Genomic DNA, 27,037 nt, shown 5'->3' on the forward strand with positions numbered 1-27,037 from the left:
ACCCTTCTCATTCAAACCCTGTTGTCAGCCACATGGTACTTTCTGACAGTTGCTCCGTTCGTTCAGGCCTGGCTGCTCCCGCAGGGGAATGTTCGCTCCTGAATGTTTCTAGCCGATGGGATTTTTTTTCTTGGTTCCGTGTTTTTTGAGCAGGAGAATGAGGGGGAGATTCTCTCTGTCTCTCCCATAAACAATCAAGTCTCGCAGTGCTCGTTCAAACACCTCTAGTACTGGAGGGCTCGAGGCATGATTGCAGTGCAAATAAATGACTAAACGTATTAAATAATAAAAACATATTTATCTACGGTACTTCTAAGGGCCTCCTCACTGGAGTTTCTGCGCCCCTCACAGTCTTTAATGTGTTTATTAGAAGGTATTTATTTGGGCTTCAAAGAAAGAGTTCCAGAATGCTGTTTAATCAAAGCCACATTGTTTAGTGGAAATGTATCAAGCTTGACAGTTTTCAGGGGAAGGTGTCTGATCAGAGACAGAGAGAGAGAGCCCTGCAGTGCAACCTTGACCCTTTGGATCTGAAAACTCATGTTCTGATACGTGTCCAAGGTTTGGTTCCAAGGCCAAACAAAAACAGATTTTGAACTCTTGAAAACTGTCGTGAAAGGGATTTGTTGGTCTCTGGCCAGCTTTGAGGATTTGTCTTCACACTCCCATGCGGGATGGGACAGGGCTGTTATCGCCATTGTACAGATGGGAAACTGAGGCACAGAGCGACCAAATGCCTGGCCCAGGAAGTCTGTGAGGAGCAGGGATATAAACCCAGCTCTCCCAAGCCTTTGGATAGTGCTCTGACCACTGGGCCATCCTTCCCCTCTCGCAGTTTAATAATAATAATATTAAAAATACTAATAACACTCCACCGGTGTCTGGTTGGAAGTCAGGCAGTTTGGCCAACCCTGAGCATTCAGAAATCCTGGGTCAGGACCTCACAAATCATGAGGTTGGCTGAAAAGTCATGAGATTTTTAAAAAAATACAATCAAGTTCAGGTTCTCGTTTCTGAGCCGTCAGGGTCACATTCAGATCACGTTCCCAAGCTGTCCTCTGCATGCAGGAGGGCTAAAAACTTACTTAATAAAAAGAAAAGAAAGAAAGCTGGGAGTCTAACAAGCTAACATGACTCCAGGAGCTGGGGCTTTAAGAGCAACACCAAACATTGTGAGGCTCACAGTACATTGCAAGAGCTGGCGATGGTGTGGGGGTTACTTTGTGCTTGCAGGCTGGTTTTGCTCTTCTCTGAAGCCGCACATGGAGGGAGGCTGAGCTCTCCCGGAGCCCGATTCCATTGAGTGGTCACTGGCTCGAGCTGCCGAAAACGATGCACCTGGAGCACAGGACAGGAAAACTCCCAGGAAGAACGGGTGTGCTATCGGGGCAGGTAACAGAGCCAGGATTCCTACCCCCTAGTCAAGGCAGGGTGGAGAGAGACACTGGGCGACATCAGGCACAGCACTCAGCTGCCAGTCTGAGGGGAGGGGACAGGGTCTCACTGATGGGCCGCCAGGGCAGTGGCAGATTAGCCACTGGGCCAGCGGGGCCCATGCCCAGGGCCAGGGTTTCCTTAGCACAAAGGGCTGGGAGCAGGGAGAAGCAGCCTGGGTCTGATCTGAGGCCAGGGGAGCGGGTGGCAGCAGACGGTGACTGGGGCTTTTCTGCTACAGTCAATAGAAACGTCAGAGTAAAACCTACCAGCTTCTCCCTGGGCACCACCGCTACAGAGCATGACTCCTGCTGGGCCCTGCTGCCTCTTCTCCAGCCCACCCTCGGTTACAGAGACCTGCCCCATGCCAGGGATCTCCTGCAATCAGTTTGCTGCAGCATCGGCACAAATATTCCCCAGCCCCACAAGAACCAGGCCTCAGAATTAAGGGGTGCATTGCACAAGGCTGCTGCAGCACCAAGCTCTTCCCTCTTCCCCAGCATTTGGGTCGGGGGGCTCTGAGCCCCCAGAAGGGCGCAGTCAGCGGAAGGCCTGTTGTGTGGTGGAGACCCTACCTCACCCTAAAGGCTTAGGAAGTCAGTTACACCAGAGCTCCGGCTCCCTCGTAAGCCCTGCAAGAGTTTGAGAAGTTGGGTTTGACCCAGAAAGCCTGGCACCGACTCATCTGAAAGACCTCTCTCTCTGCAGCTCCAATCAGAGCAGGGGCAGCGGAGTGGAGCCGGAAGCTTTGGCACTCACTGCAGAGCCCTTGGATAGAAATAGCTGCCACACTGCAAGGCCATGGGGGACCTGAAAGGGGGCCTTGGCTTCTTCTGAGGTACTGTTGCTTGTGGCAGACGTGTCGATTCATGGTCGAGCGAGGTTTCAAGAGCAGTGTTGTTTCATGGGCGTGGATTACAGGCCATGTCCCCACAGCAGCTGGAGGTGGCTGTGCATGCACTAGCTCAATCAGAACTTAAAACAGCAGGGTGGCAACTCAGGCTAGTTACCCGACGACACCACCAGCTGAGAGCCGAGGTGCGTGCTCAGCTGGCCGCCCAGGCCGCGGCAGCCATGAGGCTGTTTTTAGCACATTAGCTAAGTCAGAGCTAATGCACGTACATCTCCTGGCGCTCGGGGGAGGTCCCGGACGACTGGAAAAAGGCTAATGTAGTGCCCATCTTTAAAAAAGGGAAGGAGGAGGATCCTGGGAACTACAGGCCAGTCAGCCTCACCTCAGTCACTGGAAAAATCATGGAGCAGGTCCTCAAGGAATCAATTCTGAAGCACTTAGAGGAGAGGAAAGTGATCAGGAACAGTCAGCATGGATTCACCAAGGGCAAGTCATGCCTGACTAATCTAATTGCCTTCTGTGACGAGATAACTGGCTCTGTGGATGAAGGGAAAGCAGTGGACGTGTTGTTCCTTGACTTTAGCAAAGCTTTTGACACGGTCTCCCACAGTATTCTTGCCAGCAAGTTAAAGAAGTATGGGCTGGATGAATGGACTATAAGGTGGATAGAAAGTTGGCTAGATTGTCGGGCTCAACGGGTAGTGATCAATGGCTCCATGTCTAGTTGGCAGCCGGTATCAAGTGGAGTGCCCCAAGGGTCGGTCCTCAGGCCGGTTTTGTTCAATATCTTCATAAATGATCTGGAGGATGGGGTGGATTGCACCCTCAGCAAGTTTGCAGATGACACTAAACTGGGAGGAGAGGTAGATACGCTGGAGGGTAGGGATAGGATACAGAGGGACCTAGACAAATTAGAGGATTGGGCCAAAAGAAATCTGATGAGGTTCAACAAGGACAAGTGCAGAGTCCTGCACTTAGGACGGAAGAATCCCATGCACTGCTACAGACTAGGGACCGAATGGCTAGGCAGCAGTTCTGCAGAAAAGGACCTAGGGGTTACAGTGGACGAGAAGCTGGATATGAGTCAACAGTGTGCCCTTGTTGCCAAGAAGGCCAATGGCATTTTGGGATGTATATGTAGGGGCATTGCCAGCAGATCGAGGGACGTGATCGTTCCCCTCTATTCGACATTGGTGAGGCCTCATCTGGAGTACTGTGTCCAGTTTTGGGCCCCACACTACACGAAGGATGTGAAAAAATTGGAAAGCATCCAGCGAAGGGCAACAAAAATGATTAGGGGACTGGAACACATGAGTTATGAGGAGAGGCTGAGGGAACTGGGATTATTTAGTCTGCAGAAGAGAAGAATGAGGGGGGATTTGATAGCTGCTTTCAACTACCTGAAAGGGGGTTCCAAAGAGGATGGATCTAGACTGTTCTCAGTGGTAGCAGATGACAGAATGAGGAGTAATGGTCTCAAGTTGCAGTGGGGGAGGTTTAGGTTGGATATTAGGAAAAGCATTTTCACTCGGAGGGTGGTGAAGCACTGGAATGCGTTACCTAGGGAGGTGGTGGAATCTCTTTCCTTTGAGGTTTTTAAGGTCAGGCTTGACAAAGCCCTGGTTGGGATGATTTAGTTGGGGATCGGCCCTGCTTTGAGCAGGGGGTTGGACTAGATGACCTCCTGAGGTCCCTTCCAACCCTGATATTCTATGGTTCTATGAATCTATGATCTACCCAAGCCAGGAATTGTAGATGTGCCCTACGGGTCGTCAGCTGTGTGTACAAACCTAAAGAAGTAAAAACTAGAGCACAAGAGGCCACACTTTTGTATCTGCCTGCAGAAAAAAGTGCGGTGTGGAATTGCACTGGGAAATAGTTGGTGATGTGTAACTAGACTGTCTCTGTATATGCACCGGGGCAGAGTTAATGTGGCACGACTAGACTTTTCTTCGCCATTCCTCTTGATTTCAGCGTCCTTCTTCAGGCAGCCTGGACATTCCCTGAACCCAGGGTTTTGTTTATAGTGGAAGATGCATAACACGCATGGGACTGTCATGCACTGCCCTTCTTAAGCCAGAAGTGCTCGCCATAGATGGGGAGCTTTTTATTTCTGTGACATTTCAGGCTGGAAGGTGAGTCTGCAAGGCATTCAGCAAACCTGGCTGGAGGCCAAAACTTGGCAGGAAGCTACACGGTGAGGACTAACACCACACACAAAACACATTGACAGGGAGACTGTGAACTTTTTGCCTTTGCATGTCTGTTTTCACTCCTAGATGTCACGCCAAAGGCATGCTAGCCTGTTGTTCACCTGTTTGTACTGCAGATTACCCACTCATGCCAGTTTTACCTCTTGCCTCGCGCTGATCATGTTCAGGCTTGTTATTCGGGCTATGTCCCTCTTTCTAAAAGACCTGCTAGGCCCTAATAGATACATGTACGTCGCCACTGAGCTGGAATGGTCGTAATTCCTGTTGGATTGTTTTAGTATTATGACTTGTATTGTCATGTTAATCCCTGTGTGATGTGAAGGGCAATAAACTCTGCTGATATAAGGCACCTTTTCCCAGTATAACTCTGTCCACACGATGAGTGGTACTGGTCTGATATAGCAGCCGTAGTTATACTGGGTCCACATCTGGCCTAAACGCAGTGTTGTAAAATTTCCGTGTTGGCATTACCCCTCCAGCCGGCAGCACCATGCGATGCTCTCCACTTGCCCTCTTGCACTGGTGGTTTTGCACTGCGCTGTATTTACTCTTGGACGTGCCCACCCTGCCAAGCCCGCTGATCTCACTGGCAGAGGAAAAGGTTTTGCCTAGCGCAGGTCAACATTTAACAAAACAGTGTCCCTGGAAATGGGGCTGCATGGCAGCCAGTCAGCTTGGACGGCGTCTTTCTGAGGGGCGAGCAGCAGCGCCGCTGAAACGCTTTGACAATTTTGTGTTGGGTTTTCATTTTTTGTTACATTGAAAATTTTTAGTGTTTCCATTTGGTTTGGGGATTTTCAAGGCTTTTTGCCCTACTTTTCCCACTGGAATGAGAACAGGGGTGGGTCAAGGGGAGGTAAATAGGTGTGATAAAATGGGCAAACGCATTTCACACTTTTTTATTGTTTCCAGCTAGAAGGGGCCAACGTGTGGGAGAGTGGGGGTTCCCAGTGGAGAAGGGGGAAGAGCCCGGAAAGTCCTCAGAACCCAGTTGGAAAACCGATGGATTTTTGTTGTTGTTTTTGTTTCCAAAAATCCAAACAAAACACAGGTTAGCAGGTTTCAGAGTAGCAGCCGTGTTAGTCTGTATTCGCAAAAAGAAAAGGAGGACTTGTGGCACCTTAGAGACTAACCAGTTTATTTGAGCATAAGCTTTTGTGAGCTACAGCTCACTTCATCGGATGCAACAGGTTAGCAGGATGTTTTCTTCTGACTTTTCCCAACTGAAGTGAAGCCAGTGGTGCTGAAAAGTTTTGATAGTTCAACCTTTTATCTAGCATCAGGACAAAACATGTGGGAATGTTGCAATTTACTGGGGACGAAGATTCCATTTCTCAACTGGCTCTGGTTTATCCCTGTGTCTAGGGAAACCCCGGCTGTTCTTTTGATGGTGGGCTCCAGGTCCAGAGTGGGGCGGTTCCATATGAGACCATACCATGATGGGTGGGATTAGGAAGTAGCACTGGTGGGCCTTGAGGGATTGGGGGACAGGGGAGAGGGGCAATCTCACCTTCATGCCTCTGGCTGGCTGTGAGCTCTCAGGCATGGAGCGAAGCTCGGGCAGTGGGTGAGAAAGCAGAGACTATGGGGGGCAGTGGGACACTAGAAGGGCTGTGCCCTATCCAGCTGCTCCCTGACAGGAGAAGGAGGAACATCCCCCTGGGGTGCTAGGGAAATGAATCTTCTCTCACTGTGGGAAGGGGGCCAGTGGGTCTCTGCCCCTAGAACAGCTCCTGAGAAGGCAGGAAGAATCCCCAGGGCAGGGAGGTTGTCATCTGTGAGGACAGAAGATTGGAGGCACCGGAGACAGACAGGAGGGGTCTACACTGCAATTGAACACCGCGGCTGTTCAGTTAATAGCGGTGTTGACGTTTGGGCTCAGGCTGGAACTGGGACTCTGGGCCCCCGTGAGAGGGGAGGGTCCCCGAGGACTGGAGAAGGGCAAACATAATGCCTGTCTTTACATGGGGGAACAAAGAGGAACTATAGACCAGTCAGCCTAACTTTGCTGCCTGGAAAGATACTGCAACAAATGATTAAACAACCAGTTTGTGAGCACCTAGCAGCTCATAGGGTGCTAGGGAACAGCCAGCATGGATTTGTCATGGACAGATCATGCCAGACCAACTTACTTTCCTGCTTTGACAGGGTGGCTTGCCTAGTGGATGGGGGGAAGCAGTACATGTGAGATATCTTGATTTTAGTAAGCCTTTTGACACTGCCCCACATGACTCTCATAAACAAACTAAAGACATGTGGTCTAGATGAAATCACCATAAGGTGGGTGCACAACTGGTTGAAAGACTGTACTCAGAGTAGTTATCAATGGTTTGCTGTCAAACCGGGAGGGCATATCTAGTGGGGTCCCGGCGGCGGGGAGTGTCAGTCCTGGATCCAGTACTATTCAATATATTCATTAATGACTTGGAGAGTATGCTTATACAATCTGCAGGTGACACCAAGCTGGCAGGGGTTGTAAGCACTTTAGAGAACAGGATTAGAATTCAAAATGACCTTGACAAATTGGAGAATTGGTCTGAAATCAACAAGATGAAATTCAGTAAAGACAAGTGCAAAATACTGCATTTAGGAAGGAAAAATCACAGGCACAATTTCAAAATCCAGAATAACTGGCTAGATGGTTGTACTGCTGAAAACAATCTGGGGGTGACAGAGGCTCACAAATTGAAGATGAGCCAGCAATCTGATGCAGCTGCAAAGAAGACTAATATCACTCTGAGTTGTATTAAGAGGAATGTCGTGTGTGTAAGACACGGGAGGTAATGGTCCTGCTCTGCTTGGCATTGGTGAGGCCTCAGCTGGTGCATTGTGTCCCGTTCTGGGTGCCACACTAGGAAAAATGTGGACAAAAATGATCAAAGGCTCAGAAAACCTTTGAGGAAAGGTTAAAACAACTGGGCTGGTTTTGTCCTGACAAAAGACAACTGACCTGGGGGCGGGTGGGGGGGACAGGACACCTGATAACTGTCTTCCAATATGTTCAGGGCTGTTATAAAGAGGATGGTGACCAATTGTTTCCATCTCCACTGAAGGTAGGGCAAAGAGTGGTGGGTTTGATCTGCAGCAAGGGAAATTTAGGTGAGATATTAGGAAAATCTTTGTGACTCTCAGAGTGGTTAAGCTCTGGAACAGGCTCTGGAGGTTTGGAGTCCCTGTCACTGGTGGTTTTTAAGAACAAGCTGGGCAAATCCCTGTCAGGGAGGGTCGAGGTTTACTTGGTCCTGCCTCAGCGCAGGGGGCTGGACTTGATGACCTCTTGAGGTCCCTTCCAGCCCAAAGCGTCTCTGATTCCCAGGGGAATGGGGTTCCCTACATTTGTCCTAGCTGCAGGAGGGGTATCTAATCCCTCAGCCCCGAACTTAGTTTAGGCCTCCAGGATGCACAGCCAGTGCTGCCATGATCCCCAGGGCCCCAGCATGCTGAGAGTAGTGGTCCTGGAAAATCCCAGCAAGTGCTAGCAGACGTGTGACAGCAGTCAGCCCACCAATGCTTCACTTAAGTGCACCGCAGGCTCCCCAAATCAGGGCCCCACTGTTCATCTCAGAAAGGAGAAAGGAGAGGGGACACGCTAAAATAATGACTGGGCTCAAGAAGGGAGCTCGGGAGCCACTGTTCTCCCTCTCTCACAGAACAGGGACAAAGGACTGGTCAATGAAATTAGTCAGTGGGAAATTCAAAACTGATACAAGAAAATGCTTTTTCCACACATAGTGTGATTAGACTGTGGAACTCCCTGCCACATGAAATTGCGGACTCCACGGACTTAAGGAGATTCCGAAAGCGATTGGACATTTCTGTGGATGAGGCTATCCAGCCTTCCAGCATTATCATAACTAACAATCACAAGTTCTGGGAGGGGCATTAAACTGCCAGCTACAGGGCTTCCATCAATCTCTGCCTAGCAGAGAACAGCATGAGACCTGTCAGGGGGGCAGATTATCCCACAGCTGCTACTGTAGGGTTCTTATACCTTCCTGTGGATCCCCCTCTTAGGCTGGGGGGGGATCTTTTAGCCAGTCAGCGACAGGACACTGGCCTGGCTGACCCTTGGCTTTGATCCAGTCTGGCCAGTCCCATGGCACCGGGTGCTGTACATACACCTCTGCAGTGACTGTCCCTGCCCTCAAGAGTTTATAATCGGAGAGCAGACAAGACAAAGAGCAGGAGTGGAAAGAGGATTTTTTGGGGGTGGGGGGTTGATTTGCCGAAGGTCACCCAGAAGTTGTGGCAGATCTGGGACCAGGAGCCAGCTCTCTTGGCTCCCTGGCTGGTGCCCTGCCCCCTAGACCACACCTGACACAGCCGGTTATCCCATTAAATCAGCCCGCTCGCTGCGCTCCGGTGCAAAGGCTGCAGGCGTTCCGGCATGCTGCTATAAATAGCACCAGGAGGCGGTGTGTGCCAGATGGCTTGTCAGAGCCTCACCCCGCCAAGGCCATCGGCTGCCACAGCCCTGCCAGCCACCCACAGCCAGCGCGCCGGCTTCCTGCCAACACCGACCGGGCGGCATGAAGCAGCATCTGCAAGAGCCAAGCACGCCTCGGCCCCCTTTCGTGCTAGGCAGAGACACGTTCAGCCATTCCGCTCGCCCCTAGAGCCAGGACATTCCCAACCATAATGCTGGGAAGCGCGCTGCTTTCTGGGACAGCTGGGGAAAAGATCCTTCCAAAAACCCGACCGGGAACTGTGTAAATCAGAACTAGAATCTGCACCGCTCCCGCCCTGCACCACTCCCCCAGGATCACAACTCCCGCAGTGTCACCGCTCCTCCCCGCACCACTCCCCCAGTATCACCACTCCCCCAGTGTCACCGCTCCCCCAGTGTCACCGCTCCTCCCCGCCCACTCCCCTAGTGTCACCGCTCCCCCAGTGTCACCGCTCCGCCCCGCACCACTCCCCCAGTGTCACCGCTCCCCCAGTGTCACCGCTCCTCCCCGCACCACTCCCCCAGTATCACCACTCCCCCAGTGTCACCGCTCCTCCCCGCCCCGCTCCCCCAGTGTCACCGCTCCTCCCCGCCCACTCCCCTAGTGTCACCGCTCCCCCAGTGTCACCGCTCCGCCCCGCACCACTCCCCCAGTGTCACCGCTCCCCCAGTGTCACCACTCCTCCCTGCCCACTCCCCCAGTGTCACCGCTCCCCCAGTGTCACCACTCCTCCCCGCCCACTCCCCCAGTGTCACCGCTCCTCCCCGCCCCGCTCCCACAGTGTCACCACTCCTCCCCGCCCCGCTCCCCCAATGTCGCCGCTCCTCCCCGCCCCGCTCCCACAGTGTCACCACTCCTCCCCGCCCACTCCCCTAGTGTCACCGCTCCCCCAGTGTCACCGCTCCCCCAGTGTCACCGCTCCTCCCCGCACCACTCCCCCAGTATCACCACTCCCCCAGTGTCACCGCTCCTCCCCGCCCCGCTCCCCCAGTGTCACCGCTCCTCCCCGCCCACTCCCCTAGTGTCACCGCTCCCCCAGTGTCACCGCTCCGCCCCGCACCACTCCCCCAGTGTCACCGCTCCCCCAGTGTCACCGCTCCTCCCCGCCCACTCCCCCAGTGTCACCGCTCCCCCAGTGTCACCGCTCCGCCCCGCACCACTCCCCCAGTGTCACCGCTCCCCCAGTGTCACCGCTCCTCCCCGCACCACTCCCCCAGTATCACCACTCCCCCAGTGTCACCGCTCCTCCCCGCCCCGCTCCCCCAGTGTCACCGCTCCCCCAGTGTCACCACTCCTCCCTGCCCACTCCCCCAGTGTCACCGCTCCCCCAGTGTCACCGCTCCTCCCCGCCCCGCTCCCCCAATGTCACCGCTCCTCCCCGCCCCGCTCCCCCAGTGTCACCGCTCTGCCCCGCACCACTCCCCCAGTGTCACCGCTCCGCCCCGCACCACTCCCCCAGTGTCACCGCTCCGCCAGTGTCACCACTCCTCCCCGCCCACTCCCCCAGTGTCACCGCTCCCCCAGTGTCACCGCTCCTCCCCGCCCACTCCCCCAGTGTCACCGCTCCCCCAGTGTCACCGCTCCTCCCCGCACCACTCCCCCAGTGTCACCGCTCTTCCCCGCCCCGCTCCCCCAGTGTCACCGCTCCTCCCCGCCCACTCCCCTAGTGTCACCGCTCCCCCAGTGTCACCGCTCGTCCCCGCCCACTCCCCCAGTGTCACCGCTCCCCCAGTGTCACTGCTCCGCCCCGCACCACTCCCCCAGTGTCACCGCTCCCCCAGTGTCACCACTCCTCCCCGCCCACTCCCCCAGTGTCACCGCTCCTCCCCGCCCCGCTCCCCCAATGTCACCGCTCCTCCCCGCCCCGCTCCCACAGTGTCACCACTCCTCCCCGCCCCGCTCCCCCAATGTCACCGCTCCTCCCCGCCCCGCTCCCACAGTGTCACCACTCCTCCCCGCACCACTCCCCCAGTGTCACCGCTCCCCCAGTGTCACCACTCCTCCCCACCCACTCCCCCAGTGTCACCGCTCCTCCCCGCCCCGCTCCCCCAATGTCACCGCTCCTCCCCGCACCACTCCCCCAGTGTCACCGCTCCCCCAGTGTCACCACTCCTCCCCGCCCACTCCCCCAGTGTCACCGCTCCCCCAATGTCACCGCTCCTCCCCGCACCACTCCCCCAGTGTCACCGCTCCGCCCCGCACCACTCCCCCAGTGTCACCATTCCTCCCCGCCCACTCCCCTAGTGTCACCGCTCCCCCAGTGTCACCGCTCCTCCCCGCCCACTCCCCCAGTGTCACCCCTCCCCCAATGTCATCGCTCCTCCCCGCACCACTCCCCCAGTGTCACCGCTCCTCCCCACCCCGCTCCCCCAGTGTCACCACTCCCCCAGTGTCACCGCTCCTCCCCGCCCACTCCCCCAGTGTCACCGCTCCTCCCCGCCCCGCTCCCCCAGTGTCACCGCTCCCCCAATGTCACCGCTCCTCCCCGCACCACTCCCCCAGTGTCACCGCTCCTCCCCGCCCCGCTCCCCCAGTGTCACCACTCCCCCAGTGTCACCGCTCCTCCCTGCCCCGCTCCCACAGTGTCACCGCTCCCCCAGTGTCACCGCTCTGCCCCGCACCACTCCCCCAGTGTCACCGCTCCCCCAATGTCACCGCTCCTCCCCGGCCACTCCCCCAGTGTCACCACTCCCCCAGTGTCACCACTCCGCCCCGCACCACTCCCCCAATGACACCGCTCCTCCCCGGCCACTCCCCCAGTGTCACCACTCCCCCAGTGTCACCGCTCCTCCCCACCCCACTCCCCCAGTGTCACCGCTCCGCCCCACACCACTCCCCCAATGACACCGCTCCTCCCCGCCCACTCCCCCAGTGTCACCGCTCCTCCCCGGCCACTCCCCCAGTGTCACCGCTCCCCCAGTGTCACTGCTACGCCCCGCACCACTCCCCCAATGACACCGCTCCTCCCCGCCCACTCCCCCAGTGTCACCACTCCCCCAATGTCACCGCTCCTGCCCGCCCACTCCCCCATTGTCACCGCTCCTCCCCGGCCACTCCCCCAGTGTCACCGCTCCCCCAGGGTCACCACTCCTCCCCGCCCACTCTCCCAGTGTCACCGCTCCCCCAATGTCACCGCTCCTCCCCGCCCACTCCCCCATTGTCACCGCTCCGCCCCGCACCACTCCCCCAGTGTCACCGCTCCCCCAGTGTCACCGCTCCGCCCCGCATCGTTCCCCCAGTGTCACCGCTTCTCCCCGCCCACTCCCCCAGTGTCACCGCTCCCCCAGTGTCACCGCTCCTCCCTGCCCACTCCCCCAGTGTCACTGCTCCGCCCCGCACCGCTCCCCCAGTGTCACCGCTCCCCCAATGTCACCGCTCCATCCCGCCCACTCCCCCAGTGTCACTGCTCCTCCCTGCCCACTCCCCCAGTGTCACCGCCCCGCACCGCTCTCCCAGTGTCACCGCTCCTCCCTGCCCACTCCCCCAGTGTCACCGCTCCCCCAGTGTCACCGCTCCCTTCTGGCCTTAAACTCTATGGCCCAATTCCACAGAGGTATCTGGGCTCCCAACTTCCCTTGATGTCAGTGGACGTTTGGAGCCTAAATGTCCTTGAGGCTGTGGGCCTCTGCCCTAAAGGCTGTTCCATGTCCAGACCTTACAGCCGCAGGGCCCAGATAAGGCCCTAGCAGAGCTACCAGAAGCAGAACAAGGGGCAGGGGTTCAGCAGCTCAGGCTGGGCTTTCGAGGGACCCCAGGTTGCACCTGCTTTTGAAAATCTGGCCTTTGGGACTGGAATCTGCACCATTGATGTCAGCAACAGCTTTACCTCTGGGGCTAAACCCCGGAAGGAAACACAGCTACTCAGCTCATCCTACACCCCCAGCCACGGCTAGGAGGAGAAAACACTCCTTGGAACTCCAACTGCCTTCCGCATGGATCTTCACTCACTGCGTGGCTCCGGGGCACCATCGGGGTGATGTGTTCCCCGTGAACCTCACACGCGTATTCACAAGGCCAGCTGAACAGCAGGGGAGTGTTAATTAAACAAACCCAAGCTCCAGAGCAGCTCAGAAAACAGGAGCATTTTTCACAAAAAAATAAAATATCTAAAATTGGATCAAAAAGAAAAGGAGGACTTGTGGCACCTTAGAGACTAACCAATTTATTTGAGCATAAGCTTTCATGATGCATCCGATGAAGTGAGCTGTAGCTCACGAAAGCTTATGCTCAAATAAATTGGTTAGTCTCTAAGGTGCCACAAGTCCTCCTTTTCTTTTTGCAAATACAGACTAACACGGCTGCTACTCTGACACCTAAAATTGGATCGTTTTTCACCCACTGCTTAAAAAACACTCAAGCCATGCTGGTGGTGTCTGGCTGTCTGCCCTGGCTCCCACAGTGCAGCAAGAGAGGAGCCTTTAGCACGAGCGTGGGACATCCTGCTTTTAGAACCAACGGTTGCAGGTTCAATCTCTGCCAGCAACCGCCTTATTATATTCGTCCAGAAATGGGGGGGGGGGGGCAGAGGTGATTAGTCAAGGCCCAGCAATTCAGCCAAATTAAAATAGATTCTCAGTAGGGCAGCGTGGGGCACATCTGTGATTTAGGAACCATCCTGCTGCCGCATTTTGATTTAACCCCAAAGCCCTGGTGTGCTCACACTGCTCACAAAAGCTCACACACTTAAACAGTGGCAAGAAGCATATTCCTTCCCTGTCCCGCTCACGCGCCCTCCCCCCCCGCCATCTTCAATTTCAATTTCTTTAAACAAAAATTCACCCCCAGGAGAAGCCAGAAGTGGATACTGTTGTCCAAAAGGTGAACAACTGGGAAAGATTTAAGCACCCACCGAATCAACTCCCTTTAGGCTCTGCCGGTTTAACAGCCCTATTGCCTAGGTGAGCCGTGTGCTGCGTCGCTGGCCACGTGACCCATCGGAGGCAGAGTTTTGAACTTTCATAGCTGACAGGCCAAAGATAGAAAACACCTCACGTGGCAGCGGCAGGAAGTGGCCGCTCATTGCAGGTCCATAAAGGGATTTCAGGACTCATCAAGCACCTTTGCAATGGTGCAGATCTTTGGATGCCTCCTGAGGATTAGCTAATACCCCCGGCCCTCGAGGAGTTGTGCGGCAGTCTGCTGAGGGTGGGGAGTCAGTTCCTAGCTGCTAGGAGCTGGATCAAAGTCATGCCCCTCCCTGGCTGGGAACTCCTTTCCCCACCCTCTCCCACCCCACCCCAGTTCCCAGGCAGCAGGGTGCAGTGGGAGGGCAAGCCGGGGTGCAGGGGTGGGGGAAGGTAGCATAGAGCCCAGAGGATCTCTGGAGACAGCACCGTGCCCTGGGTCGGGGGATGTATTGGGTTTATCTTGGAACCGATCTGTTGGTCAGTGAGATGCTGCACGTGTGAGGGCTGGGAATGCCCCATCACTTAGTGGAGGGGGGCAGGGCTAAGACTGAGTTTGGTCACTATCAGCGCTCCCCATGAGGAGCCCCATAACCCTCCCCCCTGGCGTTGGGGTCCCCCCGTTCTCTGGAGGAGGTCCAGTCATGGCTTAACACATGTTAACAACTAGCACATCTTGGCATCACTAGCAAAAAGATATTTTCACCCCATGCTGACCCGGGCTGCAGCTCCAGCAGCATTAGCATAAACCTGCATTAGCTGGTTCAGGTAACCCCTCCCCGACTGCTTGGGTTTACCTGCTGCACCTACCTTGTGCGCACTAGGAGTGTCACATCACTTGCATTAGCATGCGCCTGGCACACAGATGCCTTTTTCTCCAGGGCAGACAAGCCTGCTCCCAGCTGTGGTTAGGCATCATGGTAGGAAACATGAAAACAGGATTCAAAGTCCCAGGGCCGAGATCCTCACGGCCTCAGGTTTGGGGTTTTTAACCTGACACCCCGAGAGGGGCCCTGTTAGCAGACAGGGGCCAGGCCCAGCCTTTGAAAGTCAGGGCCCTTTAATGTGCCTCACATTGGGAGCCCGAATTCACTAGTCACTTCTGCAAACGTCAGCCCTTGTGCTGCTGAGCCCCTGCAGGCCAGGCTGTGTCCTCAAGGGGGCGGGGAATGGGGGAATTGAATTGAGGAGAGAGGTTCTGCTTGCTAATGCTTTGGACCCAAACTCCACTAGCAGGTGGGGCCGTGCTGAGAGACCCCCCCCCCCCGCCCGCAGGGACAGAGATGCTGCGGGCTCCGCACACCAAGGGCATAAGACAGACCTGATTTCCTCACCTTTCTGGATTTTGCTGAACTGCTCTGGCTAGAACGACCTCCTCGCCCTACAAACAGATGGCCACAGACTCCAGAGCAGACCTAGCCTCTTGCATTACCAGGAACGTTACCTAGGGAAGGGTCCTGCAGACTCCCTCCAAGGGCTTGGTCTCTTTACAGGTTGAAAGAAAAGGAGGACTTGTGGCACCTTAGAGACTAACCAATTTATTTGAGCATGAGCTTTCGTGAGCTACAGCTCACTTCATCGGATGCAGCTCACGAAAGCTTATGCTCAAATAAATTGGTTAGTCTCTAAGGTGCCACAAGTACTCCTGTTCTTTTTGCGGATACAGACTAACACGGCTGCTACTCTGAAACCTGCACAGACAACACGGCTGCTACTCTGAAACCTGCACAGGTTGAGTTTGTTTAAGCCAGTCCTTTGTGATTAGTCAGAACACGCCCCACCAGCTGGGATGGGGCAACAGAAGGGTTAAACCCAAGGAGGACTAGCCCCTCCCTGTGCAAATCAGGGTATGTGTCTTACCTGATCCAGACCAGGATGTGTGAGCAAATGGGAAGAAACTGTAAGCAGGGCAGAGAGGTGGCTGTTGAATGGATTTACCCTAGTGCCTTGCAGGTGGGGATCAGAGCCCGGAGCAGCCAGGAGCCTCAGCCAGCCCCACTTGCCTCACTGTGGGTAGGTAGCAGCCGGCCTTTTCTTACTGTTGCCCTACATAGGGTGGCGTGCAGAGATGTACAGGAGCAGGGCACAAGTGCAGGGTGGCTGGCTCTGAGCTAGCGATGTCGTTGGGCCTCCCAAGAGGTAAGTGGGGTGTCTGTATGGGCCAGGCAGGCTGGGTGCTGCTGGCTCATGACTTATTTGCCCACTAGTCACAGGTCAGGGCTGTTAAGGGCAGAGTGTTCTCCTTTAACAGCTTTTCTGCAGCCTTGAAGGAGGACGTGTGGCTGTATGAAATGACTGCCCAGCCCTTTTCCTGTCCGCCAGCCATGTCCAGGTGCCAGCTCCTCGACTAGGGATGGACTCTTTCCCCACCAGCTCAGAGGTCATTCAGCATGCTTAGAGGTGAATTGGTTGGGAAGGCAATGGGTGAGTCCGTTCCCAGTCTTCCCTGATTCTTGTGTCTCTAAGGTGCCACAAGTACTCCTTGTGTGGTGTCTCTCTCTGGGACTATCTCCTCCATCCCTGCCCCACTGGCACAGACAGGAGCTGGGAAGCACATTTACACCCATCTGCACTGACGGGGCAGCTGCAGACATACACGGTACAGTGCGCACAGGAATATGCCTGTGAAAAGGAGAGGTGCGTTCCTAACATCCATGCGTGCTGCATTGTGGTCCCAGAGTCCCCAGCTAAACCGGATTTTATAATCCCAGTCCCGGTGACCTCGCAAACTCAAACCTATCGCCTGGGAACATCACATACCACCGCTCATCCCAAGCTGGAATCCCAGAAAGCTTGGGCCAGTTGCAGAGCAGGGAGGGTCAAAATATCCCCTTCACTCACCTAGGGTGTGATTTTCCGACTGCTTTTATTGCCAGAATAGTAACTCAGCTGCTGAATGCCTGAACAACCTCTGGAAATGTCCCTAGCTAAGAAGCAGCCCCTTTGCAGGACGCATGCAGGAATTCAGCATTCAAAGGGGTCTTCTCAAGAATACAGGGACCTGGAAATCTATTCACTTAAATGTACAGTTTGAGGTGTAAGAATGTCTCTCTTGTGCTTGTCATTGTACGTGCCCCAGTTCCCATGCATAGCACAGATTTTAACGTGTCCATGCATAGAACTCAGTCTGATTCTCTCCACTCACGCCCCATGCTTGGAGGCAGTCGCAGCAAAACACCCTCAGGAGAATGTTGTTGTTTCCTTAAAAAAAAGAAAACCAAACCCAAAGACATTTGAAATACCAAGCTCCGTTTTCACAGGTGAGGGTCACTTCACCAGCAGTACCTAGGCACGGAAATGGGCTTCTCCTGCCTTCGTGCCAGCTCAGTAGCATTAAGAGGAGAAGTATCCAAATGTGTTTTTTGTAGTCCCTAAAAAGAGGATCCTGCTCTAGGCTCACTAGGCAGGTGGATACTTTGGAGTGCATTGTTTGTGTCAAGTAGGTTCATGCGGTGGGATTGGCCCCCTCCTATTTATTACGTGTGCCCCCTTAGGAGTTTTACACTAGCCTGAACACCGGGCTTGTCTGGAATATAGCCATGGGGTTTCAAGATGGAACAGACCTGTCAGGGGTACCCTGCCCCCGCAGCTGGCACCAGAGTTACTGTGAGGCCAGGGCTGAATGACCTGGTAATTACAATCCCCCATCCCACAGCCTCCCTGGCACTGCTGCTCCCATAAAAGGGGGGTTGGCGAAAGACCCACTCCCCTAGCCCCAGGAACTGGGGCGGGGGGGGGGACATGCGGCACTTGAGATGGAAGGGCAGCCCCAGAGTCACCCTGCCCGGAGAAGCAGCATGGGCTGCAGGGAGGGGGGAGCCCTGTAACCCCCCTTTCCCCTGGGCCAGGCGGAGCAGCAACAGCCTGGGTGGGAAGAGACCCCCAGACTCCCCTGGTCTGGAGGAGCAGTGGGGGGGGAAGGGGAGGGGAGCCCCTTCTCCTTGGTCCTGCTCAGTGGTGGCAGTTGTGAAAGGGCCAGTGGCTCCAGAGCGGGATTCATGCCAGCCTGGGGGCAGGGGCGCTTGCCTGAGGCCTGTGGTCTCACCCTGAGACCGCTCAGGCTCCCTCCTGCAAAGTGGACCAGGGGCCAGGTCGCTTTGCTGAGCTGAGGGGACGCCCTGGGGCCGAAGCCCCCCCTGCCAGTGCTCAGTCCAGCGTCTCTAGGGCTGGTGCCTCCACCCCTCCTTCGGGCACAGGTCTCGCTGCAGCTGCTCACACCCTAGCACAGTTTGTTCCTTTCCTCCTGGCCTCTCTTACTGTAACGTCCGAGCACCTCTGTTCGCACGGCTCTGGCCTCAGGCCCCCTCAGGACAGGGCTGGTAACCCCACTGCTCAGAGGGGGCTGAGGCTCCGGCACGCCAAGTGACTCACCCAAGGAGTGTGAGGCAGAGCAGGGAATTGAATCCAGGTCTCCCCTGTCCTAGGCCAGAGCCCCAACCACTAGGCCATCCTTCCTGCTCCCCTGGCTCGCCTCATCCACCTCCCAGGAGCCTCGCCAGCTCGCCCGCTGGCCCTTTCCTCGTCTGTTCCTTCCCGCCCTCTGCAGCCTTCGCTCCTCAACAAGGGCAGCCAGGAGCAGCTGCTGGGTCTCTGACGGGGGAGCAGCAGCAGGAGCAGCCACCACCACCAACCTCTTCCTCCTGTAGCAGCCCTCCCTCCTCGCTGCAGGTATATAGCATGCCCCGAGCTCTGCCCCTGCCTGTCAGCCCAGGGAGCAGCTGCCTTGCCCCCCAACATGGGGCACTTGCTCCCCTCTTTCCCTGGAGCTACAGGTCTCCTTGCTGCCCCCAGGAACCTCTCCATCAGGCTGCAAGTGCCTTCACTTTGGGGCCAGCCCCTCAGACTTCACCCCAGCTGCCATCTTAGCACTATTCCACCCATCGCTTATCCTGCCAGCCTCCTGCCACCGCCTCTCCTGCCGAGAGGAGCCCCGACTCCCGACAGGCCCCACACCCGCTGGGAGCCACTTATCCCCCTCTCTTCCCTAGCTCTGCCTCTCCGTCTGCAGGAAGAGCCCTGTTTATAAAGGGCCCCGGGAGCCATCCTGCCGCAGCCAGAAGGATCAGCCTTCTAAAATGGCCACCTGGCCTGGGCCTGCCTTTCCCAGCCAGCCGAGTGAGAGTGCTGTGCCAAGCCCAAGCAGGCTGGGAATAAATGCCCCTCGATGGCTGGCACTAGGCTCCAGCTGGCCCACCACAGGTGAGGGGCTATTTGGGGGGTTTGTTCTCTCTCCTTTCCTGGTGGCTCTTTTATAGGAGCAAACACAGGACATATGGAAGCAGGGGGAGGTTTGGCTGGGTGCTAGGGGGCGAAGGAGGGGCATGCGGGGGAGAGTAAAGGGGACCAACTACTTGGTCAGGCAGCTGTTCCCTTCTGGAATGAAAACCTGGACCGTGTTACTTAGGGGGTGGCATGGAGACAACGGGTTATCCTGGGTCTCATAGACTTTCAGATCAGAAGGGACCATTATGACCGTCTAGTCTGACCTCCTGCACAACGCAGGCCACAGAATCTCACGCACCCACTCCTGCAATAAACCTCTCTCCTATGTCTGAGCTATTGAAGTCCTCAAATCACGGTTTAAAGACTTCAAGGTGCAGAGAATCCTCCAGCAAGTGACCCGTGCCCCATGCTACAGAGGAAGGTGAGAAAATTCCTTCCCGATCCCAAATATGGCGATCAGCTAAACCCTGAGCATGTGGACAATACTCACCAGCCAGACACCCAGGAAAGAATTCTCTGTAGTAACTCCAATCCCACCCCCATTTAACATCCCATCACAGGCCATTAGGCATCTTTACTGCTAATAGTCAAAGATCAATTAAATCCCCAAATTAGGCTATCCCATCATAACATCCCCTCCATAAACTTATCAAGCTTAGTCTTGAAGCCAGATATGTCTTTTGCCCCCACTGCTCCCCTTGGAAGGCTGTTCCAGAGCTTCACTCCTCTGATGGTTAGAAACCTTGGTCTACTTTCAAGTCTAAACTTCCTGATGGCCAGTTTATATCCATTTGTTCTGGTGTCCACATTGGTACTGAGCTTAAATAATTCCTCTCCCTCCCTGATATTTATCCCTCTGATATGTTTATAGAGAGCAATCATATCTCCCCTCAACCTTCTTTTGGTTAGGCTAAACAAGGCCACTTTTCCTGCTTCCCTCAGATCCAGCCCACTGAACCAGGCAGCGCTGGATTTCCCTACATGCTAAGTGCCCAGTCTGCCTGGCTCCTTGGGGAACCCGCCCTGGTTGCGTGTGCCTCCTACCCAACTGGAGTCAGCTGGGACCTCATGTGCAGAAGCGCTGAGCACTCCCAGCTGTAGCTGAAAGCAGTGGAAGCTGGGAGTGCTCAGCGCCTCTGGAAAAACAGGCCCTTGGTGGCTGGAGCTGAGCACCCAGGAACAAAGGCCCCTGCAATTCATGGACGCTTTTGCAAAAGTAATCTCCTTGTGTCTCAGTGTACCCATCTGTAAAATGGGGGTAATGCTATCTCGCCTTGTGTTGCTACAGTGAGTTCAGGACTGGTTGTGCAGTACTTGATTCCTGCAGCCATGAGCACTACAGAAAAGCCTAGGAGGAAATGAATAATTCTGAATTCAGTGCAGCGTTTGGAGGGTGTGCAGTAAACAAGGCCTGGGGCTGTATATTGAATGAGAAGGCTAAAAAGAAATAATGAACTGCTATCTAATCCACTGGGCACTGAATGAGGCCAGGGTCCTGTGGGGAAAACAGTAGTCTGCGATTAAAACTGCATCCTGATGCATGCGGGCCCAAATTAAGGTTGCATGGGCAACCTTTACTCTGGCATTTCCTGTCTTTTGATCAACTGACTGTGCAACTTTAATATTCTTGTTTAATGTAGATTTTTGCTTATAATTAAGGCTACGGTTATGTCATAGAGGTCATGGAAGTCACAGAATCTGTGACTTCCATTGACCTCTGTGATATTTTCTGTCCTAGAGCTCCCAGCCACCCCCCCTCCCTTCGCAGCTCCCAGCCCCCACCCTTATGGGAACCCCCTGCATCTGCCCAGACATCAGGGGCGGTGGGAGAACCCCCCGCAGCAGCCCAGCCATTGCGGGGGACCCCCCTGAGCACCCAGCTGCTCTGGGGAGCAAGGGGACCCTGCAGCAGCCTAGCCCTGCGGGCAGGGGAACCCTGGAGCTCCCACTCACCACAGCGATGGGGAACCCTGGACCCTGAGCAGCAGTGGGTGCTGAACCCACCTCCCCATCTTATCAGGGATATTTTTAGTGAAAGTCAGGGACAAGTCACAGACTTCCAGGATTTTTTGTTTATTACCCGTGACCTGTCCCTGACTTTTACTAAAAATATCCATGACAAAAACTTAGCCTTGTTGATAATATAATATAACCATGCTTCATTTAACTTCTTTGCCATTTCACTGCCATGTGTCATCCAGGAATGGAATGATTTTAGATGCCATTCTAAATGCCTCTTTTTAGGGAGTCTGGAGAAACTGCAGATTCTGAAGCTGTCTTGTTTGCAAGCATAGATCAGCTTTAGCATGCTAATGTCTTGAGAGTTTAGTCCATGAGTCAGCCTGCATTTCTCCTCAGAATATTGTGTTCAAAGGTTCTCCTGCAGTGAGGCCTTTGTTTGGCTTAAATCTGGTTTCCCTGTCTTTGCTGCTTAGATGATGTTGCCTTTTATGCTAATCCTGGCTCTCAGTGCTGTGATTGTGTGGGTCAGCGAAACAACACAGCAGCTATGAAATCTCCTTTCATCATTACTAACAAAATGAACCCTGCACTTTCAGTATGAAACTCTGGAGTGGCCTATGTAGTTAGCTGGTCTGGCCCCAAGGACCTTGTGTGCTGTATTAGCTCTGTTCTATAAAACAACTGCAAGACCGCACAAAACGGTTTAAAAAAAAGATCTTGGCTGCCAGCCCTTTTTAGGGCAAAAGGATAAACAATAATTGGCGTTTCTAGGCCAAGTAGTTTGATGAAGGGACTAATCCGAAAACGATTGCGGCCCTGATTCAGCCTGGCCCTGGAGCACATGCTTAACTTGAAACATGTGAGTCACTGAATTCAGTGGGGCTATTCCCATGCTTAACATTAGGCGTGTGCTTAGGTGCCTTGCTGAGTCAGGGCCAAGGAAAGTTCCGCAAAAGTGAAAACCTCCAGCCACATGGTACTTCTCCTCCCCCGACTTCATTTCCCTGTGCACCCTCCAGTTTACTGGGTGGAGAAGCTACAGATTTGTGCCTAAATTCTAATCGGAATTTGTCTGCCCCATCCTCAGACTCAGGCAGAGGTTGCTGAATGGGTTGTTGCTCTGCCCATGTTTGACTCTGGAGTAGGTCTCCTCTGGGTCTATTGAGCCACCTCCGGGAGACGCTGTTTCTGAAAATCTAAGGGAGAGCTCTTCAGTGGCTTTTGAGGACTTGTTCAGCATTTTCAGCTGGTCGCTGACCAGTAAATCAGAGAGCTGGTGTGAACTCATGCCCTTGTACATGCAGCTCCTCTCAGAGGCACGACTGTCAGTTTCTTTTTTTAACCAAATCACCACATTGGTGTGACACAAGATGGACTAACGCGCAGGCTGAGTTTCCAGTGGGAACTTTAACTCTCCACCGTCACATGGCTGGACTGTTGTAACCCGGCCTCCTGCCAGGCGTGGCTGGGAGTGCGGCAGGTCCAGTTCCCTGGAGAGGTTGGGTAGCGCACTGGGCACACCGGGAACAGAGGCGAGCGTGGCAGGTGCTCCGGGTACTGGGCTTGTTGCTGGATTCCTGTGACCACTCGCACGTTCCGGGTGATGGAGGATTCCTTCAGCAGGGCTGCCAGGAACAAGTGCCATGAGCACTAGGACTGCAACAGCCAACGAATGCCACCCCCGTTCCTAACCCAGCCCCTAAGGGCAGCCCCGTGAAGGGGTCAAGAGTAACTCTGTTCCGTGCAGCTCCCCAGACATAGTGCTAGGGCCACGCCTCCTCTGGAAGCCATTCCAGCACACACAGCCCATGGCCGGCTCTTTGGTCTGCGCTCTCGCTGCGGCCCATCCATCCACGTTATCCTGCTGTCACACCTGCAGCTGCCCCCATGCCTCCTGTTCCCCGCCAGTCACAGGCTGCTTCCTTGCCTACCACTGACTCCCTGCCGCGGCTGATGCCCCTGGCTGCCCCATGGTAGCCCCTTTTCCTATAGGGTTATGGAGCCCTCTGCAGGCTGGATGCTGAGCTGAGTAACGGCGCCCTCACTGGCTGCATCCTTTCCCTCCAGCTGAGCATGACGGTATTTTTCAGTCCTTAATATTTGCTATGTTCTTTGCCAGTCCCCGGATGGTGTTTGTGTCACTTTCCTCCCTGGAAGTAGGAATTTAACAGTCCTCTCTGTAGACGAGAGACTGTTCTGGTTCTGGAGGGAATCTTTAGAAAAACAAACCGTTGAAGGTGGGTTAAATGTTGACTCTTTTCTCTCGAGCTGCCCTAGTCCCAGAAGTTACTGCTCAGATTTTCGCCACCAGCGAGCAACTTTTAGAAGCGTGAATGTAGCCGCCAGGTCACCAGAAAATGTAAAATGTCAACAAATAACTAATTATGCATAACTTGAAACTTGTGTAACCACGGCAACCCTTCCGCCCCACAAACCCCAACAGGAAACGTGTGAAAGGCTCAGGCCCATATCAGGGCAGGTTTGGGGAAGTCTCTCTCCTCTCTCGATTGGCCTCTCGCTACAGGCCAGTTCCCTTTGCTTTGCCACTGTGACGCTTCTGCCCGCCAAAGTGCCTGCACTCGCTCCTCTTCGTGGTCCCGGAGGCTGGAAGATGGACACCCATGCCCCTAAACCGCTGCCCAGATCTCGGAGCAGGGCCTTGCGATTGTTCAGCTCATCCCAGGTGCGGAAACATAGATCTTATTCAGCAGGGAACAGTAACTGTCTCTATGAGCTGAGCCAAGGGTGCAGCATCCTTCTGCTAAGCCAGACAAGGCGACTGGAGCACTTGCCACACCCTGGAGCGGGCTTCAGCCGACAGGGGCTCAGGGAATCGCTCTCAGATAGTAAAGTGTCTTGGCTGTAGGTCTGTGACAAAGGGTGACGGAGATGGGAATCGTGTTACGTTGCAAAGGGTTCAGTGAATTGCCCCAGAGACTGATGTTGAGTCTGTACGTAGTTTGTCTCCATCAGTGGTTTGGAAAGGAAGAGGAAGTAGGTAGCATGTTGGTAAATATAGCCGGCAACACTGACGGGGGGACTGTGGGAAATGGGGCCTGGAGAGAAATATTATCCTGGGCCTAAAATAATTCAATGAGTGTCAACTGGGCAGAATCAACCCAAGATACGGAGCGCCCAAGAGAGGAGAGAGGCTGGGAAAGCAGTGATTGCTCTGGGGACCTTTAGTGGGGACCTTGTGGTCAGGGGCTGCTCTACCTCTAGGCAGCTGCCAGAGGCAGCAGGTTTCTGGGAGGAGTGGATGGGTGGTGTGGTTATTTTGAGTGCTTGGCTGGTGAAATTTGCAGTGGCGCCTGAAGGACTGCAACAGTGGGGAGGGGTGGCAACCAGGCCAACTCTGACTGGTATTGTAACGCGGTACATGGGGCCACAGCACTGCTCCAGTTTGGCCCAGCTGCCCTTCCATCATAACGGAGGGGTGGCTGGGCCAAGGTAAGGGGCAACACCGTTACACCTCCCAGCTTCAGTCAGTGGTCAAGGGGGGCACCTGCCCACCCTTGTCACGCCTCTGCTGAGTTCAGGTTCTCAGATATGGGGGGGCAAAGATTCTGGCACCAAGGAGGGGGCATCACACTGAAGTTCTGCCGAGGGAGGCAGGTTGGCTTGAGCAGCCTCTGAGTTTGGTCTTGCGGATGGGGACAGGGTGCCAGGTGAGAGAGGTGGCTTCTGTTCCTGGCTCTGCCTGTGTGAGTGTGAGCAAGTCACCTCCCTGCTCAGTGTCTCAGTTTCCTTGCCTCCCTTTTGGCTGGCTTCTCAACTGAGACTGTTGGCTCTGTGTGTGTGTGTATCGTGGGAGATGGGTGGGAGATGCTGCAGGGCAATTGATTCTCTGTGTTTCTGTGTGAAAACTTTGTACCCATTATAGCTCCAATAACATTTACGATCATAGAACTGCAGAGCTCACAAGGAGAAAACAACTTGTCTGTGTCTTATCAGCTCATTTCCTTTGGGCACCTGACAGCAGTTTACTTGAAGCCAGTTAGTTTCCTGGTACAGTCAATAAGCCAGTCTTCCCTCTTGCTCAGATGACATTTAGAAATGCCAACAGGGGTGTGAGGGAAAGCTCTCTATGCTTGTAGTAGGAAAATTTAAAATGTCCTGCAATTGAAATGGGATTTATCAGAAAGCTGACAATGTTCTGAGGTTGTGCATTCCCTGACTTTCCAGAGGGAACTGGACATTGTTCATGTTCCATTAAATTGGGCCAAAAAGTCCAAATTTGGATAATTAAATCTAGATATCTAAAGAAGCAGTCTGGTTTTTAGGCTTATTGGCACCAAAAAAGTGACCCTGCTTTAACTACAATTCTGCAGGTTGGTTGGTTGGAATTTTTTTAATCCATTTGCTGAAACCTGTACAAACACAAAAGGATGTTTCTGCTGCATGGGACCCCTTGCCGGGTTATCTGAGCACCTCACAATGCTCCCCTCCCCCGTGAGGCAAAAAGGCTATTCTCCCCCTGCTGCAGGTGGGAGCTGAGAGAGATTAAGTGACTTGCCCAAGATCACACAGTCTATGGCAGGGAAGGGAATTGAACTGAGCTCTCTCAAGTGAGGGCTCTAACCCCTGGGCCATCCTTCCTCTTCTTCCCTTCCCTTTCATGCATAGGAACACAGCCCAGTTACAGGAGCGGATGCTGGGTGTTTGTTGTGTGCAATACACTGCTTTTACACAGCCTTACCCTGCCACTATTTTTAGACTTCAAGTGCAAGTGTAGCACTGTGTAGTTTTTGCCCTGTGTACTCACAATAATGGATCTCTACCCAGCTGTATCTCTAGTGATTTTATCGATCTTCCTTCTGTAGAAGGGGTTTTGTAGTGTCATTATTTTGTTCCCAGATACGTACAAAGTATGTTGTCAGTGTCAAGGGGCTAGTGTGGGCTCCTCCACCGGCTGCAATGTCCCCAAGGGCGGTTGTGCTAAGCAGGGATAGCCAGACTGCAGCAAGCTTTGGCAATGCCACCTCCACCCTGGGGGGCCGGGAGAAGGTGACGTAGAGCTTGTGATGCCCACTGGGGGGGCAGGCAGGTGGAGGGCTGACTGCTTGGCACTGGGGGGCTGAATGAATGGCTTGGCAGTGTGGGGCTGTGAGTGAAGGCTCCAAAACTGCAGTGTTGGGGCTTTCCTGGGGGAGCCTGGGGAGAGCCTGGTGCAGCAGTGGGGGCGGGGAGCAAAACCTGGCAAGCCCCCATGAGGATGTGTTACAGAGGTGAGGACGGGGCTCTTTCCCACAGGTGGAGTTCGGGATTGCGGAGGCTGAGTTGCCAACGGTTACAATTCCATCATGAGTCTCATGACGGTGTTTGTTTGGTTTTTAAAGCCCCAGCTCCTGGAGTCATGTGAGATCTCAGCTCTCTGACATTAGAGTGAGTTCCTAGGCAGAGGAAAGCTGGAAAACATGACCAGATATTTGTTCAATATCTTCATTAATGATCTGGAGGATGGTGTGGATTGCACCCTCAGCAAGTTTGCGGATGACACTAAACTGGGAGGAGTGGTAGATACGCTGGAGGGCAGGGATACAGAGGGACCTAGACAAATTGGAGGATTGGGCCAAAAGAAATCTGATGAGGTTCAACAAGGACAAGTGCAGAGTCCTGCACTTAGGACGGAAGAATCCCATGCACCACTACAGACTAGGGACCGAATGGCTAGGTAGCAGTTCTGCAGAGAAGGACCTAGGGGTGACAGTGGACGAGAAGCTGGATATGAGTCAACAGTGTGCCCTTGTTGCCAAGAAGGCCAATGGCATTTTGGGCTGTATAAGTAGGGGCATTGCCAGCAGATCGAGGGACGTGATCGTTCCCCTCTATTCGACATTGGTGAGGCCTCATCTGGAGTACTGTGTCCAGTTTTGGGCCCCACACTACAAGAAGGATGTGGAGAAATTGGAGAGAGTCCAGCAAAGGGCAACAAAAATGATTAGGGGACTGGAACACATGAGTTATGAGGAGAGGCTGAGGGAACTGGGATTGTTTAGT

The 27,037-nt window shown here is 54.4% G+C and overlaps 1 protein-coding gene across 3 annotated transcripts in view; it reads left to right on the forward strand.

Moving 5' to 3' along the window:
* The window catches only part of ARHGAP27 (Rho GTPase activating protein 27), a 76,179-nt gene that overhangs the window by 21,551 nt on the left and 27,591 nt on the right, over positions 1-27,037 (forward strand). The window contains exon 1 of one of the 3 annotated variants that reach the window (XM_043536578.1): positions 15,700-15,865. The exons of 1 other annotated variant lie outside the window; for it this stretch is intronic. In XM_043536578.1, the coding sequence (XP_043392513.1) occupies positions 15,728-15,865 (138 nt within the window). In that variant the 5' untranslated portion in view covers positions 15,700-15,727. Of the gene's footprint in view, positions 1-15,699; positions 15,866-23,509; positions 23,721-27,037 lie in introns of those variants that run through there. One more of the 3 variants, XM_037886695.2, reaches the window with a different exon arrangement.

This window comes from Chelonia mydas, chromosome 27, assembly GCF_015237465.2.
Source record: "Chelonia mydas isolate rCheMyd1 chromosome 27, rCheMyd1.pri.v2, whole genome shotgun sequence".
NCBI lineage: Eukaryota > Metazoa > Chordata > Testudines > Cheloniidae > Chelonia > Chelonia mydas.